Source organism: Piliocolobus tephrosceles, chromosome 7 (assembly GCF_002776525.5).
Source record: "Piliocolobus tephrosceles isolate RC106 chromosome 7, ASM277652v3, whole genome shotgun sequence".
Classification (NCBI taxonomy): Eukaryota; Metazoa; Chordata; class Mammalia; order Primates; family Cercopithecidae; genus Piliocolobus; species Piliocolobus tephrosceles.
The window spans coordinates 81082400-81104547 of record NC_045440.1 but is presented as its reverse complement, the minus strand read 5'-3'; the positions used below and the strand labels follow the sequence as shown (position 1 = coordinate 81104547).

General features: G+C 41.8%; 1 protein-coding gene across 1 annotated transcript in view; it reads left to right on the top strand.

Annotated features, from left to right (window-relative positions):
* The first annotated feature begins 12864 nt into the window (after positions 1 to 12864).
* The window catches only part of TPD52 (tumor protein D52), a 137101-nt gene continuing 127817 nt past the window's right edge, over positions 12865 to 22148 (top strand). The window contains exon 1 of the mRNA XM_023227750.1: positions 12865 to 13093. Within this exon, the coding sequence (XP_023083518.1) occupies positions 13075 to 13093 (19 nt within the window). The 5' untranslated portion in view covers positions 12865 to 13074. The remainder of the gene's footprint in view (positions 13094 to 22148) is intronic.

Genomic DNA, 22148 nt, shown 5'->3' with positions numbered 1-22148 from the left:
GGAGGTCAGGAGTTCAAGGCCGAGGTGACATAGCAAGACCTTGTCTCTACAGAAAATTTAAAATTTAGCCAGATGTGGTGGCACATGCCTGTAGTTCTAGCTGCTTGGGAGGCAGAGGCAGGAGGATCACTCAAATCTGGGATTTCGAGGCTACAGTGAACTATGATTGTGCCACTGCACTCCAACCTGGGTGATAGAGTGAAATGCTCTCTCAAAACAAATAAATTTAATTTAATTTGAAACCTCATTGTCTACACATAAGTCCACTCCACCTATTGAGAAAATGTCCCTTCCCAGGCTGCCTGAAACATGACCAAAGTCAGTTCAAAATAGTCTGGCTGTTTCCTATACCACAAAGTAATTCTGAAGATTCAAGTTTGGTTGTCTCTTCATCAGTAACTATAAGCCCTGGGTACTTACTGATCCTCTTTGGACTCACCTCCTATTCCAAGAAAACAGACATAACAATGAAGTTATTTCCTTGAAGGCAAAGAACCAAACCAGATGTTCACTTGCAGGAGTTTCTAGCCCCAAGTCACATGACTATTCTATAATTTTTGGATTCTAGGTCCGTCCCTTGGGATGGGCACCAGGCTGCTGGGTTATATAGGAAGTGCTCACATGTGCTTGTTTCTTTCTCCTGACTTAAGCTGTGACAATGCATTAATTCGCCCTCAGAGCCATTTTGTGGTGTAGTGAGAAGAACTCTAAACTTGAAGGGAGATCTCTGGTGAGTTACAGTTCTGACATTTAAGAGGTATTTGATTTTCAGTAGGTTTCCTTATATTCTTTGTGTTGCAGTGTCCTCATTTGCAAGATGTCATTCTGTCGCCCCAAGGTTGTGAAGAGAGTCAGAATGTTAGTAGGTATCCTTACATTGATCTTTGGCTTCATTAAAATTCCAGTATTGAATGTAATGAAGTGTGAATTGGAGAAAATAATTCAACTTTTTTCTAGTGCAGAATTTAAAACCTTAAAGAAAATGTAGAGAACCTGAGGAAATATTTTTAAGGCAGTTCATCCATAGGCCAGCAAGTGGGATTTCCTAAGTCTCCTGACTAATGGGAAGAGCTCAGCTGGTTTATTGGTAGAGACTGGAGGGAGAATATTTCTATCCTGTGTCAGCAGGAGTAGCTCTCTGGTAGGTCATTTCACATCTGCATCTAGTCATTTACTTCATAAACCTCCTCCTTCTTTGGCGGTTTCCCTTGAGGGGAAGCAAGACAGAACATAATTGAGGGAAAGAGAGATTCTCTTTAATGATGCACCATTTTTGTTTTGATGTTTTCATGAACAAAGCTTCCTTTGGAGCTGCTTTGAAAAGATTTTGGTGACAGTGCCATAGTATGTCATTACAGGGTCATTTGGAGTACGTTTTTGGCTCTCTGAGAAGGCTCTGTGGTCAACGTCCTAATATCCGGGGAGTGGAACATTTTTCTCCTTATTCTTAAACTCCAATTTCATTGGAAGGTAGGTTTAGTCTTTACCTTCCTGGTTGACACTCCTCGGTTCTATTCTGATTCATATGGATGATTTATGATACAGGTCGAAAAGCCCAAGAAGGTTCTAGAATATATGATTGGCGAGGACACTGAGTGGTGCCATCCACATCTTCCCTTCAGGACTGGGAATGTCGGCAGCTGATGACCCTCAGGGAAGTTCCTTGGTGAGAACTGTCCTCATTGAAAAGCCGCCTTGCCCAAGATCATTTCCTGAGGGCAGCCCACTTCCTAGGGTGGATCAGCATGGGGATATAAAGGCAGGGCTGTTTGCTTCAATTTGGAACAACTCTGAAGAGACACTGTGGCTCCAGAGCTTCTGAAGAAATGGGATGAGGCCTCTGTTGTGACTGCATCGCACACAGTCCATTCTTCCTTCATTGAATCCTTCCGGTTTCTTTTCCCAACAGGTTGGATCCCAGGGTGCTTACCAATCCACTCCCAGCACTCAAATCTCCATCTCACAAGCTATGTGACAGGGACCCTGACTGCAACAACGGTCAAAACATTTTAGCCAGGCGTGGTGGCTCATGCCTATAATCCTAGCACTTTGGGAGGCTAAGGTAGACGGATCACTTGAGGTGATTGCACTCCAGCCTGGCGTGATCTTTTTTTAAATTTTGACTGCACCTCAAAATTAAAAAATAAATACATAAATACATTTAAAAAAAGAACACTTTGCATGGGAGAACCATATTACTCTACCTTTCTCATGCCCCTACTGAGAATCAAACTTCTCTCTCATTTTTATTTTTATTTTTTAAGACAGGGTCTCCATCTGTCACCCAGGCTGGAGTGCAGTGGTACAATCAGGGTTCACTGCAGCCTCAATCTCCTGGGCTCAAGTGATCTGCCCTCCTCAGCCTTCTGAGCAGCTGGCATCACAGGTGTGCACCACTGTGCCTGGCCCAAACTTCTCTTAAATTCATTTCCTTATGGAACAACAACAACAAAAACTTTTGAGAGAAACGTAGGAGTTACATCCCACCAAGAGAGCTGCCTTCAGAAAATATCAATTGTTAGGCAATTTTACAGTACTCAGTGTCTTCTTCAAACTTAAAAAAAATTATATAAATTATTTTTAAAATATAGAGATGGGGTCTATGTTACCCAGGCTGGTCACATCTTCTTTAAACTTGTTTGACATTTTTTCTGACCCTCTCGAATGGTTAACTGTTATTTATAATAATTAATTGGAAGCAAATACAGGGCAAGTATTGGATAACTCTTTTTTGTTGTGTTGGTAACATATATACAAGATAATATTTACCACTTTAACCATTTAAACTGTATAGCCCAGTGGCATTTAGTACATTCACAGAACTCCAGAACTCTTTCATCAACCCAACTGAAACTCTGTACCTATTTCTTTTCTTTTCTTTCTGTCCTTTTTTTTTTTTTTTTTTTGAGACAGGGTCTTACTCTGTTGCCCAGGCTGGTGTGCAGTGGTGCAATCACGGTTCACTGCAGCCTTGACCTGCTGGGGCTCAAGCAATCCTCTCACCTCAATCCCACAAGTACCTGGGACTGCAGGCATGCGCCACCACACCCAGCTACTTTTTGTATGTTTTGTAGACATGGGGTTTCACCATGTTGCCCAGACTGGTCTCAGACTCCTGGGTTCAAGCAATCCACTCGCCTTGGCCTCCCAAAGTGTTGAGATTATGGGCATGAGCCACCGTGTCCAGCCAGTACCTATTAAACAATGTAGATTACTGTTAATATGATAAGCTCAGTGTAAAAAAATATATCAAGAACAAACTAAAGAGGATAATAAAAATAATCTGAGCTTACCATCAAGAAGTAACTATTATTAACATTTGTCAATGTCTTGCCAGATACCTTTCTGTGCATGAGATCGAATATGCAAATATATTTTTTCCAAAAATGTGATCACAATCTGCTTTGCTTTCTCATCACAAAAAATGTTTTGTCCATCTTCCTACGCACCATAGATTTTCAGAGCTGAAAGGAAAATTAGGAATAGTGTCAGTAGGGGTCCTTATATTTCACTGGAAATGTGTGGGGCTTGAGAGCTGTCTTCACAGAACACACACAGAGATTTCATGGTTACTTCAAGGATTCAGGGAAATAGCAAGTAGCTTCTCCCTAAAAAAAAGTTTGTGCTACCTAGTATATTCATGCAACCTAATTTGTTTTTTTTAAACTTATTGTCTCACTAATTTATCTTTGTCTTTTTATTTTTACTTTCCAGTTTTTAGTTTTTTATAGTTATACATGTACATATTTTAAAGAGACAAACAAGGATTTTTGCAAAAAAACAAAAACAAAACAGAAAAACCCAGCAGTTCACTCTCTTACCCTTTGCATTTCCCTCACTGAAGGCAACCACTTTCAAATAAAATTCATTTAGTTGTTTGTTTGTTTGTTTGTTTGTTTTTGACAGAGTCTAGGCTCTGTTGCCCAGGTTGGAGTGTGGTGGTGCGATCTCGGCTCACTGCAACCTCTGCCTCCCTGGTTCAAGCCATTTTCCTGCCTCAGCCTTCTGAGTAGCTGGGATTACAGGCACCCGCCACCACACCTGGCTAATTTTTGTATTTTTAATAGGAATTGGGTTTCATTATGTTGGCCAGGCTGGTCTTGAATTCCTGACCTCAAGTGATCTGCCCACCTTGGCCTCCCAAAGTGCTGGGATTACAGGCATGAAGCACCACATCTGGCTTAGGTTTGTTTTTTTTTTTTTTTTTTAACTTGCATATATTGATAATTTCAGTTTTCAGCATTATCCACCAGTTTTCCACTATGAATGATGAGGATTCATCCTTTCTATTCACCCCTCACTTATTACTCATCCCTAACTTTCTTACATGCTCCCATTCTGTCTTTTCAATCTAAGAAGAAAATAAGGTAGAAACTTCAGTAAATTAAGGCTAATCCTCCGTTGTCTTCTAGTTTTGTTGTTCATGACTCCAAAGCCATTGTTATTCCTTTTACTTTGAATGTGACCATTGTTTTCATCTCTAGAACTTGTGGGGTCTTTATCTTCAGTGTTCTGAACTTTATAAATTTATGCTATGTTCTCAGTGAGCCCTTTCAATCTGGAAATCCTTCAGTTTGGGGAAATTCCCTGAATTATTTCACCGATGACTTCTTTTTTTCTGTTTCTTCCACGTCTTTCTGTTGGCCTCTTTTTTGGATGTTAGACCTCTGGGATCAGTCTTCTGATTTTCTTGTATGTTCTCCTTTATTTTTCATACCTTTGTTTTTTGGTTTTCTTTCTAGAAAATTTACTTTATACTCCAAACCAACCATGGAGTGGCTTAAAATAGCACAGAGGTATTAACTTATGGTTCTGAGGATCAGGAGTCTAACATGAGCCTCACAGGACTAACATCAAGGTATCTAGAGGGCTACATTCTTTCTAGAGGCTCTTGAGAAAAATTTGTTTCTTGCATATTCAGGTTGTTGCAATTCAGTGTCACATGATTGTAGGGCTAAGGTCCTGTTTTCTTGATGGTGGTCAGCTAAGGGCTCATTCAGCTTGTAGAGGTCACCCATACTCCTTGGCCCATGGTCCCCTTTTCTCCATCTTGAAAGCCAGCAAGAGTGGGTCAAGTCCTTTCATGCTTTTGAATCTCTCCTGCCTCTTTTTCTGTTGTGGCATTGCTCAGCCGCAAGATTCTCAGCTCTTAAGAGTACATGTAGGTGGGGTGCAGGGGCACACACCTGTAATCCCAGCACTTCGGGAGGCCAAGGTGGGCAGATCACTTAAACTCAGGAGTTTAAGATCAGCCTGGGCAACGTGACAAAATCTGTCTCTACAAAAAAATATGAAAATTAGGTGGGTGTGGTGGTGCCTGTCTGTAGTCCCAGCTACCTGGGAGGCTGAGGTGGCAGGATTTTTTTGAGCCCTGGAAGTCGAGGCTGCAGTTAGCCGAGATCATGCCACTACATTCCAGCCTGGGTGACAGCGTGAGACCCTGTCTCAAAAAACAAAAACAAAAACAAAAGAGCACATGTTATTAGAGTAGGTCCATCTGATAACCCAGGATAATCTCCCTCTCTCAAGATCTCTAACCTTTATCATGTCTGTAAAGTCCCTTTTTGCCAAAGGTTCTGGGGATTAGGACATAGACATCCTTGGGGATCTTTATCCCAAATGATACCCACTACAGGAGTTTTAATGTCTGCTATAATATATTTAATTTCTAACAACTAGCTTTTCTCTGAATCACCACTTTTTATAGAGCAAACTATTTTTGTCTCATGTTCAGGATATTTTCACTTATCTCTCTGAATATAATAACAATAGCTTTAAAGATGTTTGTTTCCTTCTCCTTGTATAGTTTGTTTCCCGTAAGTTGCCTTTTTATGGTATTTATTTTGGTCTTTATCTTCCATCAAGGGACTTGTATTAGTTTGGTCTCACGCTGCTAATAAAGACATACTGGAGAGTGGGTAATTTATAAAGTAAAGAAGTTTAACTGATACACAGTTGCACATGGCTAGGGAGGCCTCACCATCATGGTGGAAGACAAAAGGGGAGCAAAGTCATGTCTTGCATGGCAGCAGGCAGGAGAGAGAACATGTGCAGGGTAACTCCCATTTATAAAACCATCACATTTCGTGAGACTTATTCACTACCACGAGAACAATATGGGGGAAACTGCCCCCATGGTTCAATTATCTCCATCTGGCTCTGCCTTTGACACATAGGGATTATTACAATTCAAGGTGAGATTTGGGTGGGGTCAGAGCCAAACCATATCGGGGTTTTTCTCTGGATCATGGCTGCCTGCCATGAGCATGAAGCAACTGACTGGTTTTTCAGGTACATGAGCAAGACTTGTGACCATAGGTTTGAGGGTAAGGTGATCTGGTTTATCCGACGTCAACATTTTTAGTTTTTTACTCTTAGGTTGGTCAAATTCCTGAGAGATGGATCTTTTGGTCTCCTGCTTTCAGAGTATATGCCTGGCGGTTTGCATCCTGAGAACCAAGCAGAGCAAGGCTGGAGAAACAGCATTCACGATGTGAACTGCTAATGAATTTTTCTGCCTGTATTAGGAAATCCTCATCCTCAAATGCACTTAGTCTTCTAGTGAAGAGATTGTCAAATTTCCTTCTCCTGAGAAGCCACTTTAGTCTTCTTTGCAGAATAGGGGAGGGGATGGGATCCAACTTCTTCTTAAGTAGACTTTTAACCAATCCTCTTGTTTTGAGCCTCACTTTCGTTCTACATCCACAGATACCTGATGCAAGTCCTGAGTTTTTTGGAAGTGCTGCAATGAAAATTAGGTTCTTCTTGGCTTTCCCCACTACCAGTCTAACATTTGGCCTTCTCAGATTCACAAGACCAATTATCATTACATAGACACTTACTTTCTCTTTGTCCTTGTGAGTTTATCTCTTTACTGTAATTTTAGCAGCATAGGGAGGAAGTAAGAATGAATCTATGTTGAGAATTTACAAGAACCTCTTAATTTTTTACTTCAGAAGGGTGAGCTTTATGGTACATGAGTTATATCTCAATAAAAAAATTTTAAAAATAAATAAGGCTGGGTGCTGTGGTTCATGCCTGTAGTCCCAGCTACTCAGGAGGTTGAAATGGGAGGATTACATGAGCCCAGGAGGTTGAGGCTGCAGTGAGCTATGATCCTGCCACTGTATTTCAGCCTGAGCAACACGTGAGACAATGTATCAATCAATCAATCAATCAATCAATCAATAAAAATGTGTCTGATGTGCCATCTTTATCCCCTAAAGTATGACTCCATATTTAAAGATGAGGACAGTGAACCAGAGAAGCTGAAGTGAGAGGCTCAAGGTAGTGATTTTTTTTCTTTCCTTTCCTTTCCTCTTTTTTTGAGGCAGAGTGTTGCTCTGTTGCCCATGCCGAGTGCCGTGGTGCAATCTTGACTCACTGTAGCTTCAACCTCTTGAGCTCAAGCAATTCTTCTGCCTCAGCCTCCTGTAGCTGGGACTACAGGCACATACCACCATGCTTGGCTAATTTTTGACTTTTTGGTAGAAACAAGGAGGTCTTATTATGTTGCTCAGGCTGGTCTCAAACTCCTGGACTCAGGCAATCCTCCCGCCTCAGTCTCCCAAAGTGCTCAGCTAGTGATGTTTTTGTTTTGTTTTTGTTTTTGAGACAGAGTATCACTCTGTCGCCCAGGCTGGAGTGCAGTGGTGCCATTTCTGCTCACTGCAACGCCTCCTGAGTTCAAGCTGTTCTTGTGCCTCAGCCTCCCAAGTAGCTAGGATTACAGGCATGTGCCACCACCACTCCTGGCTAATTTGTGTATTTTAGTCACCATATTGGCCAGCCTGGTCTTGAACTCCTGACCCCCAATGATCATCCCTCCTTGGCCTCCCAAAGTGCTGGGATTATAGATGTGAGACACTGTACCTGGCCAGATAGTTTTAAGTGATGGTTTAGATAAATCCATCCCAGAGTTTTTAGTTGTTTCTGGCCTTGCAGAGTTACATTTTGGTGACGGTGGCACAGAATTTGGCTCTTCAGTCAAAGACCCTGGGCACTTGCCATTCTGGCCTACACCATTTCTGCCAGAGAACCATTGGCATTCTGGAAAACTAGCTATCTTTGCAGGGGTGAAATGGTTTGCAGGACACTGAGTTGAACACTGGTGTAAAAATTTAGAAATATTGTTAATCATTTAATTGTTAAATATACATATCTCTTATGCATTTTATACCCTATGGCAATCTTAGAGAGAGATGAAAAGATTAGAACGGTGATGGTGGAGACTCCAAGAGAAAAGGGACAATGGCTCTCCCAGCACTCCTGTCCCTACCCAGTTCCCATATGTAATTTGATAAATACGCAGAATCCAGAGTGACTTAAAAACATACAAGAAAGATTAAGTAGTCTATGGCTTTTCTTAACATAGCCAAAATCAATAGTGTGAGATCGTTTCCTGTTAATGTTTAGGTATTTACGTGTCCAACCTCCATTAGTGTTAAGTACTCTTTCCTGCCAGTACCTGTTTCTACACATTTTTAAAAGTTGTTTATTTCATATTCACAGTCAGTCTCTTACATGGCTAAGGGGATACAATAAGATGGTCATTCAATTATCTTAAGCAAAAAAATGTTGATTACCTGACATTAAATCAATTTTTCTCCAAAACTTGTTCTTGATTTCTTGGGCCTCCTAACCTTCATCCCTTTGTTTACTACCATGATTCAAGCAGGAAGAGTCTGTCTTTCTCCTGGATGATGACACAATTTTCAGAATTGTGGTACCATATGCCTTCATCTGTTTGAACAATCAGAGAGCCAGAACTACCCTTTGACATAGGTAGGGTAATCAGATTTAGCAAACAGAAATATAAGACACCTTGCTAAGAATTTAAGATAAATAATACATTATATTTTATTTAAATATACATTTAAGTATGTTGCAAATATTGTAAGGTATACTTTTTTGGTTTTCTTTTTTGAGATGAAGTCTTGCTCTGTCACCCAGGCTGGAGTGCAGTGGTGCAATCTTGGCTCACTGCAACCTCCACTTCTCGAGTTCAAGTGATTCACCTGCCTCAGCCTCCTGAGTAGCTGCGATTATAGGCATGTGCCACCATACCCAACTAATTTTTTGTATTTTTAGTAGAGACAGGGTTTCATCACATTGGCCAGGCTGGTCTTGAACTACTGACCTCAAGTGATCCACCCACTTTGGCCTCCTAAAGTGCTGGGATTACAAACGTGAGCCACCACTCCTGGCCAGGGATATACTTACACTAAAATATTACTTGTCATTTATCTGAAATTCAAATTGAACTGGGTGTCCTTTTATCTTATCTGGCAACCCTAGACCCAGGCTACCTGAAGCCCCTCCACTGGGCGCCCTGGGCCCCATAGAGATTTCCCGATTTTGTTCTCCTTGATGAGCAGTCCCTGGCATCAAATATCTACCCCTTCTTTATCGACTGTGCATCTGGTAGCTATAACTACAAAATCTCTTGCCTAAACTGGCCAACATCTGTTGTCAAGGCCTTCGGCTTTTCTCCCAGGACAGTCCTTTTTAGTGCAACCCTAGAATGGAGGTATGGCCAAGGCTCGGCTGATGGGAAAGGGTGGATAGAGATGGGATAGGTCCTAAGGCATCCAAGCACAAGGGAGTGGGCTGGCCCAGTGCAGGACAGAGTCAAAGTGAAAGGACAAAGCCAGAAGAGAAAGCCAGGGCCCCCATTTGTATCCTCGCCCCAGTCCCCACAAATGTGAGGGGTAGGACTACAGAAAGCATTCCACTTGCCACACATTCTGTGTGATTTCTGCTGGCTATCGGTCAAGGAAGGTACATACAATGAAGGCAGAGTACAGAGTTTTTCCACTTACATAACTCGGTTTCTATCTATCCTTTTCAATACCTTCATTTGCTTCAATGCATTTGTTTTTTTGGAGGGAGTTTACAATTTCTTGTAGAAATTTCACCAACAAATGAGTATTTTGAAAAAAGAAACTTGAAAAAAAAAAAAAATCCATGATCCCATCAGCAATAATAACACCGCAAAGTAAATCTAGTGTTTCTTTCCTGTACTGAGCCTTTTAAATGTGGTTCAGCTCAATGCACCCAGGTGCTCTGTTTAAGTGCTAGTCATTCTCCAGAGATTCCTCAGAGTGCTGAAACATAAGACCTGTTCATTTCAGAAGCAACACAGCATAAATTGTAAGCGCAGATTCTTTCAGAAGAAAACAAATGAAGTAGTAGAAAGACACAAGAGAAAAGCAGGCTTTTGTAGAAATATCATGTAGTAGGAAGACGCAAGAGAAAAGCAGGCTTTTGTAGAAATATCATGTAGTAGGAAGACGCAAGAGAAAAGCAGGCTTTTGTGGAAATATCATGTACTAGGATATTTATAGTATGAACAGTGCTCATTTAACTTCAAAGAGAAAATTAAGTTAATCTATCTCTAAGGCTCAGGATTGCATGTATCCATCTACGTGGGTGCATGCCAGAGTGCATTTTTTATACGGCACATTCTATCATTTGGGATTGCATTTGGCTCCATCTAACAGAAAGCAAACTATAGTGGCCTTACAGAGTCAGGCATTTATTTTTTTTCCTGTAAGAAGCAGGTCTCTGATGCCATGGATTCTTGGGTTCTTTCCACCATCCTTGGCTTGTGAATTTCTTCCTCGTGTTTGCAAAATGGCTATTGCCCCTCTAGGCAGGAATGGGAAGGGTGAAGGGCCAATTAATGCTGCCAAATCTGTCTTCTTTTTAAATGCTTTCTTGGAGATTCCAACTAGTACAGTTTGCTCACATCTCATTGGATATTAATGAGAGAGACCCACCCCTAGCTGCAAGGCAGTTTCAAGTGCCCAGTGTTTCAGCTGGGCACATTGCCACTCCAAACAATATTTAGGTTCTCTTAGGAAGGAAAACAGGAAAGCTGTTTATCAGGTAGGCTATTAGCCATCTCTGCTGCATGTGAACTACTCTATAAACTCTTCAAAAGACAAGACTTTTTTTCCTTTCAGCATACATAACAAGTTCATCACTATATAGTAAGTTAAACAGATACAAACAGAATAAATATTTTAATGGACATTCATGTTCAAGTGCTATTTATTTGTCCACAAATTAGTACATTGAGAGATTGTCTCTCCAGATGTTTATCTCTATACAATAGATCTCAGTATCAGCTAGTCAAAAATTCTTTACCACATACAGAATTTTCTGCTGGTGCCAAAATTTACCTTAATGTTACATTAAAAAATTTTTTTAAAGAATCATATTGCACCTTTTTGGGCTCAAGCAATCCTCCTGCCTTAGCCTCCCGGGTTTACAGGCAAATGCCACCATGCCTGGTTTAAAATTACAATATTTATGAATTGCATGGTAGAATTAAAGGAAGCAGAGATGACCAAAATCCAAAATAATCTTTGTCCACCTGGAACTTTTTTTTTTTTTTGAAACAGGGTCTTGCCCTGTCACCCAGGCTGGAGTGCAGTGGCGCCATCTCAGTTCATTGCAATCTCTGTCTCCTGGGTTCAAGCAATTCTCCTCTCGGCCTCCTGAGTAGCTGGGATTACAGGTGTGTGCCACAATGCCCAGCTACATTTTGTATTTTTAGTAGACACAAGGTTTCACCATGTTGGCCAAGCTGGTCTCAAACTCCTGAGCTCAAGTGATCCACCCGCCTTGGCCTCCCAGAGTGCTGGGATTACAGGCATGAGCCACCGCACCAGGCCTGGTTTTTGATTTTTTTTATTAGGCCATTTTAAGGACTTTACCACCTGGAGCTTGTAACCTAATAGGACTGTGAAACATACACTGGTAGCATCCTGGCACCAGCGCTGGGGTGAGTGCCACAGGAGAGCAGCCAAGTGCAGTGAGAGTAGAAGGACTCAAAGAGATTACATCTGGTTGAGTGAAACAGTAAAAGTCACCAGAAGACACTGGAAGATGCAGGCTAGAGAGAGCTACACTTTATATACAGCGCGACAGTATAGAGATATTAATAGCATGGAATCACTTCAGGTAACTATAAGTAATTTAAAAACATCTGAATAGCTGCTGCTTTGTCGTCTGTGGAGTGCTACACAATGCTTCGGGCTCAACGTCAAGCAATACAGAAAAGAAGCCCAGTTCATTTGCAGCCTCAGATGACTTATGAAATTGAGACACCACCTGAAGACCACGACCCATACAATCAAAGTGACTTCATGGAAGAGGAGTAACTGCAGAACCCTGGGAAAACAGATTGTTAAGGCTAATAATGAAAAGAACTGGATTATCACAGGAACTTCAAACCGATCAACGGACACGACGCCTCAACACGCATTTTCCAAAGATCTCCGCTGATAATTCTGACCTTCGGTTAATTTAATTAATTTCATTTGATTTAATTCATTTGAGTGTTGTCCTCAGTCCTGCACTCAAAACAGTTTTTTATTATATGGAAATCTTCCTAGCTTGTCACCTAAAAAATCCGCATTCTATGGAAAAGACTATATAATTTTTCAAGAGATTCTTTGCAATTTTCACCTATGCTTGTTTATGACCTGGTTAGAGAAGGCATCATACGGCATTATTTAGGTAATAAAATACAGAGAAAAAAGAGCCACTGGCATTTCTAAATAACGTTCCTGTGTTTTCTACTGTAAGTATAGGAAAGTAGGTGTTCGCAGATGCGGAGAAAGGGCAGCTCCAAGGCCTCAGAGGAAACTTTTGATTTTATAAATAACTTGATGGTGGAAGGCAAACGCCATCCCGGTTCCCAAGCAGGCTCCACGCAGCCTCCATGGCCGAGTCCATCTCCTCGCCGTCCTCTTCCCTCCTCCCGGCCGACTTTCAGCCGGTGCAGGAGTAGGGGCGCGCCCGACCCTCCTCGCGCTGCGCCGCCCGCGCCGACGTGGCGGAGCGCACAGGTCGGCCGGGTCAGGTGGTTGGGTGACGCCCCGGGAAAGCGCTCCCGGCCGAGGGCGGGCGGCGCCGCGGCGCCCGACGCCTCTGGGGGTGGGGACTTCGCGGGAGTCGCCGGCGGAGGCAAGGAGGAGCTCTGCGCGGCGCGGCGGGCGATCCGAGCTGGGACGGGCTGCAGGCGGCGGGGGTGCAGAGGACGCGAGGCGGCGGGCTGGAGATATGGACGGCGGCGAGCAAGGTGAGGGCGCGGACCCCGCAGGCTTGGGCTCGGGCTTAGGCTCGGCGCCGGGCTGCGCGCGGCCCAGCGCCGGAGCAGGTGCCGAGCCTCCTGGGCCGGCGCCGCAAGTTGCATCTCCCGGATCTGGATCTGGCATCCTGGGGCCCTGAAAGGAGCGGCTCTGGCGGGGGCAGATGGGGCTGCGTGTGTGAGTGAGCATGTGCTGAGTGTGAGTGTGCGTGTGTGGGGGAGAGGGAGGGAAGGTTCTGGGAGGTGGCGAAGGGGCTAGCGTCAGGGGCTGGCGGCTGTGATGCGCTTTGGGTGGAAAGCCGCGTGAAGGGAGCACGGCACAGCCAGCTCTTGTAAGTGACTGGAACCAGGAACAGAGGACAGTGGGTCGTTCTCGTCCCTCCCGGTGGGAAACCCCTCTCTCCCTCATAAATTAAGACTTTATGCGTTTTTCTAAGTTCAGGTGGTTAGGATTTTTGGTGGCGTTTGAGCCCATGGAGGGTGTGGAAGGCAGATATTTATCATACTAGGAACCCCCAAATTGTGGAGTGGTGTCCGTGGGTTTGAGGGAAGAGAGCTTTTCGTAGGAAGGGTGAAATCCCACAACACAAAACCTTCAGTCTAATTTACCGTGGCGTTGGGTGCACTTGTTTCTGAAAACAACTCAAGTGAAATTGCCCCCAAATAGAGCAGTAATAGGGCATGGTTTTCAGATTTAAATATTGTTTCATCCTAGAGATCTCTGCTGATCATAAACCACTGACTGTACGCAGATGTGTGTGGCACGATTTTAAAAAGATACATAAATGCTGAAGAAAGAAAACAAGATAGATAATCTTGGGAAGTGAGGACAGGAATCACTCCTGTTTTGAGCCCTGACACAAGTTTTCATGTATTGCTTATTTTCCTCCAGTATGTGCCGTCATGTGTGCACTTTTATGTAAATCAAACCATATTCCAAATATACTATCTTGTACTTTATTTTTTTGAGACTCTTTTTTTTTTTTTGAGTCGCCCCCTGTGGCCCACGCTGGAGTGCAGTGGCGCGATGTCGGCTCACTGCAACCTCCGCCTCCCGGGTTCAAGAGATTCTCCTGCCTCGACCTCCCAAGTAGCTGGGATTGCAGACATGCGCCACCACAGCCTGGCTAATTTTATATTTTTAGTAGAGACAGAGGTTTCTCCATGTTGGCCAGGCTGGTCTCGAAGTCCTGACCTCAGGCGATCCACCCGCCTCGCCCTCCCAAAGTGCTGGGATTACAGGTGTGAGCCACTGGGCCAAGCCTGTACTTTACTTTCGATTACTTGTAAGATAGAATCTTTGGAGTCTTTCAACGCTTTCCTCGCTCCCCTTCAGATTAATTTCACACTTAACACAAGTGCTTATAGACATTATATACAATATGCTTTATACAGGTAATGTATAATATATATATATATACATACACATTATTATCTAAATTTTAAGCTTCTTGAGGTTAGAAACATATTTCATCTTTGTCCTTAGTTGGGTAACATGATGACTTGCACATAGCAGACATGCAAATGTTTGAGTCAGAAAGCTTGTCACATGTCTTGTATATGTTGTTAGCCGGCTTAGAGGCCACCATGTAAGTCAGCATTATGTCTGTCTGGCTTTCAATGGGGGCGACGCAGGACGGGGGAGACATGACGACAAACGTGTCCACTCGTGTTTGTATACTAATCTGTTTTACACTGTCGTTTAACATAATGATGTTTTTAGAATAACTGTTTGGTACTTGTCAAAGTAAATTAAATGGCTGTGTTTTACTTATGTGAGTGGAGTAACTAGTTTCAATGGTGTTTGTGTTCTAGCTTGGGTGGTAAGAATGACAGTCATTGGTAGCACTGCAGTATTCCAACTTGGTAATACATTTTGTGTAGTTTTTATAGGACTAGTTTAAGTGTCTCATTCTAAGACATATTTTTTTCATATCTTTAGCTTGTAAATAGTCTTTTCCTGTCTGTATTTTCCCCATATTTTCTTTGGTTGGGGTGGAGGACTCTGCTCAGAATGAAAGAAGAGGCACTGCTTTGGGAGGGTCAGTTCATTTACTCCGAAGCTTTGCTGTGTTAGAACTACGTGGCCAAGGCTGGGTGGGGTGGTTTATGCCTGTAATCCCAGCACTTTGGGAAACCGAGGCAGGCAGATCACTTGAGGCCAGGAGTTTGACATCAACCTGGCCAAAAAGGTGGAACCCTGTCTCTACTAAAAATACAAAAATTAGCTGAGCGTGGTGGCACCGGCCTGTAGTCTCAGCTACTCAGGAGGCTGAGGCGGGAGAATCACTTGAACCCAGGAGGCGGAGGTTGCAGTGGGCCTAGATCAAACCACTGCACTCCAGCCTGGGCGACAGAGCAAGACTCTATCTCAAAAAACAAACAAACAAAAAACAAACCCACCTAGCCATTCCTTACTCTTGCTTCCATCTGCCTACCTGCCTTTTCATCTTTATGTTACCAGTGCACACAGTAGGTGCTCAGAAATGTGTGTTGACTGCCTAAGATGAATGAGCAAGCCCCAGCCGTGGTAACCTCTGTGTCCCTCCATATCCGTCTCTTGTTTCCTGCTTTCTCTTGTTCTGTTTTCCCTCTGTATTCTCAAGAAGCAGAACTTAGCCAGAGAAAGTTGCTGATAAGGCGGTGCTGGGCTTGGAGGGTAAGTTTACATGGAAGATATTTGAACCAGTAGGGTGGACTCAGCCTTAAATGAATCTGGAGCAAGACTCCTGCCTTAAACTGGAAAAGGCAGAACCTGGGATTTTAAACCTGATGTTCACTAGCAAACTGTGTTGGCTGAAATAAGGTTTATCATACTCTGTGATTATCTCCTGAATTGTGATTTTTGGCAACATATTTAAAACTAAAGCAGAAAATTTTAGGATTTGTTGAACTTTTAATAGTTTGTAATGTACATGGAGTTTTCTTACATTTGTCCCTCAAAAAATCCCTAATGAAACTCTAGATGCAAAATTTAATGCCCTCCCTCTTGTCTTACATGCATTTCTCTCTTGAAATTGCCTCTTTCAACCTTCTTATGTGAAGTTATCAAAAAATCTGTTCTTGCTACTGATTATACTTAACAAAGCTGTAAAGTTTTAAAATAAACACAGAGTTTTCCTTATGTTTTCAACCATTAGTATTCTTTTTTTTTTTTTTTTTTGAGATGGAGTCTCCCTCTGTCACCCAGGCTGGAGTGCAGTGGCGCGATCTCCACTCAATGCAAGCTCCACCTCCCGGGTTCACGCCACTCTCCTGCCTCAGCCTCCTGAGTAGCTGGGACTACAGAGGCCCACCACCTCGTCCGTCTAGTTTTTTTGTATTTTTTAGTAGAGACGGGATTTCACCGTGTTAGCCAGGATGGTCTCGATCTCCTGACCTCGTGATCCGCCAGTCTCGGCCTCCCTAAGTGCTGGGATTACAGGCGTGAGCTACCGCGCTGGGCTGACCATGAGTATTCTAATGCTCTGTAGTATCAGGCCCAGATTCTGCTGTTTTTCTACTTTCCCTCATACCAAGGACTTGAATACAATACTCTGCTTATAGTGAGAGTTCAGTGACCATCAAATGATTTAAAATACGTTAAATTTCATAATGCCTCTCAAGAGTTTCCAAGCATTAAGCTCAGCGCAGCACATTTACTGTGTAGTGTTTCCTACTTTGATAGAGCAGTGCTGCTAACTAGAGCATACATTGTGTAGAAAACCCTCCTGACTACTTTTTATAGAGCTGAATAAATATGCATACTTGAGTGCTCTCATGTTAGTCATAACCTTTAGTTTAGCACTATTGTATAGAAGTGACAGTCATCTAGCCCACTACACATTATACTAGTTTGAATTTAAAAAAAAAAAAAACAACAACTTTATGATTTTAAGGGGAAGAGGAATGGTTCCTGGGGCCAAAAAACTAGGGAGAGAGGAAAGGCTTCAAAAAAGAGAATAACACAATAATATGTCAATATCATTTTAACATTGTAATTGTGCCTTAGAAATAAATAACAGAAAAGTGGGGTATCATTTATTTAAAAGTAAAGCAAATGTAGAGAATAATGGATAACAATTTTGAGGGTCTACTCGCAAGTCTCTGGGCGTGACCCACCCAGGCTGTTAATTTATTTGGTCAACAGTTTCTCGATTTCCATATGGTGCTGATGTCTTTGTTAGCTCTTCTTCACTTCCTGCATTTATTTTTATGTGGCAGCCTGCCTAGTCCCTAGGGGAAAAGCTGAGTGGTAGGAGGGGTTGTGATCTTTTAGCAAGGTTTCAAAACAGGATAATGTATGCATATAATAAAAACAAATACATCACTCAACAGTGCAAAACCGAAAAGAACACCCAAATCCCTGGAAATTCTGTGCTACTGAGTCTTTTGTTGTAGGCTAAGATTATTTTCCTTTTGGGGTTAATTATTTCTGCTTTAATGACTGTTGTGAAATCTCTCTTCTGAGACATTCCCAAATTTTATTTAAACTAGTGGGTACCAGCTGTACTGAAACCATAACTGTAGCCATGTATTTTTATTAGAAAAATGTTTCCAACAGATTAAGGAATTTTAATATTTAGTGGAAGTTTTAAAAAAGTTAGAATGTCAAAATACCTTTTGGAATCTAAGAATAGTTGTCTATTTTAGAAAAATCAGAAATATTGATGGAGAAAAAAGAAAATTACCCATAATCCTGTGCTGAGAACGAGAAATCATAGTTAACATATTAATTTATACCTGCTCATGTATCTATGCTTTAAACAAATCACAATTTTTTTTTTTTTTTTGACGGAGGCTTGCTCTGTCTCCCAGCCTGAAGTGCAGTGGCGTGATCTTGGCTCACTGCAACCTCTGCCTCCTGGGTTCAAGCAATTCTCCTGTCTCAGCCTCCCAAGTAGCTGGGACTACAGGCGCACGCCATGACACCCAGCTAATTTTTTTGTAATTTTAGTAGAGATGGGGTTTCTCCATATTGGTCAGGCTGGTTTCAAACTCCTGACCTCAGGTGATCTGCCCTCGTTGGCCTCCCAAAGTGCTGGGATTCCAGGCGTGAGCCACTGGGCCTGGCCAACAGATCACAACTTTCTTACCGAATATTGCATTTTATAACTTGCCCTTTAAAAAAACCCTAAGTGTATTTAAAAAATACACTTTAATGACTAGACATGGTGGCTCATGCCTGTAATCCCAGCACTTTGGGAGGCCGAGGCGGGCGGATCACCTGAGGTCGGGAGTTTGAGATCAGCCTGACGAACATGGAGAAACCCCGTCTCTACTAAAAATACAAAATTAGCCAGCATGGTGGCATATCGCATGCCTGTAATCCCAGCTACTAGGGAAGCTGAGGTAGGAGAATCGCTTGAACCCAGGAGGCAGAGATTGCGGTGAGCCAAGATCATGCCATTGCACTGCAACCTGGGCAACAAGAGCGAAACTCCGTCTCAAAAAAAAAAAAAAAAAAAAACTTTAACATCATTTTGTCTAATCAGTTAATTAATACACATAATACAAAATTCAAAAGGACTAAAAGTTTGTAAATTATTAATAAATCTCCCTCCCATTTCTGTCTCCCAGGACATTTCTCTTGGGTAAAAACTATTTTCTACCATTTTCTTCTCTATCCATTCAGAGATTCTGTGTATGTATGTATACATACACATGTATAAAGCATATGTGTAAAGTATTGATAGGTGTTTGTGTGTGATAGAAACTAGCACATAAATTGTTTAGCACCTTTCTTCACTTAAATAGTGTATAGATTTTAGAGATCATTCAACATAAGGTTATATAGTGCAGCTCCAATTTTTTTTTTTTTTTTTAAATGGAGTCTCCCTCTGTTGTCCAGGCTGGAGTGCAATGGCACCAATTTGGCTCACTGCAACCACAACCTCCTGGGTTCAAGTGATTCTCCTGCCTCAGCCACCTGAGTAACTGTGACTACAGCCGTGCACCCCCACACCATAATTTTTCTATTTTTGTAGAGGTGGGGTTTCGTCATGTTGTATAGGCTGGTCTTGAACTCCTGGCCTCAAGTAATCCACCTGCCACAGCCTCCCAAAGTGCCTGGATTACAGATGTGAGCTATTGCACCTGGCCTAGAGCAGCTCCATTTTTAATGGCCATTTGTATGTATGTATTTATAGATGTAACGTTTTATATACTGTTATAGATAATTAACTTTTTCCCTGTGGATGGACATTTACATTTTGCCTTGTAGGGGAGGAAAAATTTCTCCCTACCCTTTTAGGATTTCTGGCGAGGCCTAGGAATTAAACCAACATGAGACAGATTAACAGGAGAAAAGCATGCAAATTTTATTTAGTGCTTTTTACATATTACATACCTTTTACCCTCACAAGAGGAATGAAGACTCAAGGAAGTGGCTTGGCCTGATTGATTACATACTAGGTCAAAAAAAGAGTGGCAATTGTGGAAAAGTAACTAGGAAGGTAAGGTTTAGTTTAGCAAGGTTTCTTCATGCAGATTTCTTTGGGCTTGGATTTCCTGTGATAAGAATGTTTCTTTCCTCCTCGTAGAGGGAGGACATCTTTCATACAGGAGTTTCATCTTCTGCTTTCAGGAAAAAGAGAAGAGGTTTGGGTGGCCTTCTTACACCTGCTGTTTTTCAAGTGCCTTTAGCCCAAAATAATCAGCATGCTAAAGTGGAATGTTTTGGGATGTTGTGTCTTGAACTCCTTCACTCTTATATTTTGCTGTTAAAACAAAGCTGCAGCAAATATATGTGTATGCAAGTCATTCCACAAAAATGCCAGTGTGTGTGTAGGAAGAATTCTTAGAGGAATGTGGCTGTTCAATTTTGATAGTGCCAAATTCTGCTCCATAGAAGTGGTGCCAGTTATACTTCCACCAGCATGTGTAAGCGTTTGCTTTCCCATGCCTTGTGGCCAGGATGTTGCCACACTTTTCCATTGTTGCTTGTCTTATAGGGGACAAGTGGTTTCTCAGTATATGTTTACGTCTTTTAATCTGTTTACAATCTACATTGCATTTTCTGTGAAATATCTGGCCATATCTTTTGCCAGTTTTTCTATTGTGTTTTATAGAATGTAGCCCCTGTTTATGAGATAATTTTTTTTTGTAGTTTTCCATTCCTTTTTTGATTTTATAGTGATTTTTTTTAACCAAGAAGAAATACTTATAGCTCTTTATTTTTTATTTTTTATTTTTTGAGACAGTGTCTCCCTCTGCCACTCAGGCTGGAGTGCTGAGTGCTGGAGTGCCGTGGCATGATCTCTGCTCATTGCAACCTCTGTCTCCCAGGCTGAATTCTCCTCATTCAGCCTCCCAAGTTGCTGGGATTACAGGTGCGTGCCAGCATGCCTGGCTAATTTTTGTATTTTTTAGTAGAGATGGGGTTTTGCCATGTTGGCCAGGCTGGTCTTGAACTCCTGGCCTCAAGTGATCCACCTGCCTTGGCCTCCCAAATTGCTGGGATTGCAGGAGTGGGCCACCATGCCCAGTCTAACTAATGGCTCTTTCCATTTATGGATTCTAGCTTTTGAATCATTTTTATTTTTATTTTTTTTTGAGATGGAGTCTTGCTCTGTCGCCCAGGCTGGAGTGCAGTGGCCGGATCTCAGCTCACTGCAAGCTCCGCCTCCTGGGTTTATACCATTCTCCTGCCTCAGTCTCCCAAGTGGCTGGGACTACAGGCGCCCGCCACCTCGCCCGGCTAGTTTTTTGTATTTTTTAGTAGAGACGGGGTTTCACCATGTTAGCCAGGATGGTCTCGATCTCCTGACGTCGTGATCCGCCCATCTCGGCCTCCCAAAGTGCTGGGATTACAGGCTTGAGCCACCGCGCCCGGCTTGAATCATTTTTAGAATTGCCTTCCTCACTTTGAGTTTATGTTGTTATGGTTTTATTTTTTACATTTAAATCTTTCCTCAATCTAGAGTTTGTTTTGATAATAAGATGTGAGGTATAAATCTTAACACTTGCACCTCCAATTGGCCACCCAAATGCCTAACACCATTCATTGACTAATGGCTTCTTCCTCTATTGATTTGAAATACCACTGTTGTCATGTACTAAATGCTTACATTCTTTTCTTTTTTCTTTATCTGTATGTTCATTGCCAGCAGCTAAACCTAGTTTGTTATCATAAAATGTAAAAATGTCTGGAAGGGCTAGTTTGTTTTGATTACTCTATTTTTTTTTCTGTCAGTTTTTTTTTCTAGGTATTCTTGCCAGACTTTATTTCCAAATGAACATTAGAATCAACTTATGCAGGTGAAAATTCAACAAAAATCATGCTGGCAGATCTTTTTCTCCTTCTCTCTCCTCTCCACTTTCCCCTTTCTCTCTGTCTGTCTCTCTTTCTCTCTCTTAGTTAGAATTTGGTCTGTTTCTTTATTCAATACCCCAATATATGTTCATTAGGGTTATACTGTATATACTACACATACAGTTTTGTTTTGGATATTATTTGATAATAAGAATTTTACCACATCATTAAAAAAAAGTTTCCCCAAACTATAATTTTTGATGATTGCATTCTTCTACTATTCAAATGTTTATTTAACTCTTTCTCTCCTGGAGTAGAGTTACATTCCATTTTAGCTATGATACTGCTTTAAGATAAATTGTTTTAAGATAAATTTCCATAGACAGGTCAAAGGATGTGAATATATTTAAGCCTTTTGATGCCTGTTACTGAATCTCATTCTGGAAAACATAACTATCATTGCCCTTTTTTTCTCGTGGTAAAAAAATACATAACAAAATTTACCATTTTAATCATTTTTAAATGTACAGTACAGTAGTGTTAACTGTGTGTACCTCTTTGTGCAACAGATCTCTGAAACTTTTTCATTTTTCAAAATGGAAACTCTGTACTCATTGAACAACAGCTTCCCAACTTCCCCATTCCTCCATCCCCTACCCCTGGTAACAATCATAGAAACTATGATTTTATGAATTTGACCACTTTAGATACCTCATATAAGTGGAATCATGCTTATTTTACTTAGCATGATATCGGTGCTCATGCATATGTAGCATGTGACCCAATTTCCTTCTTAAGGCTGAATAATATTCC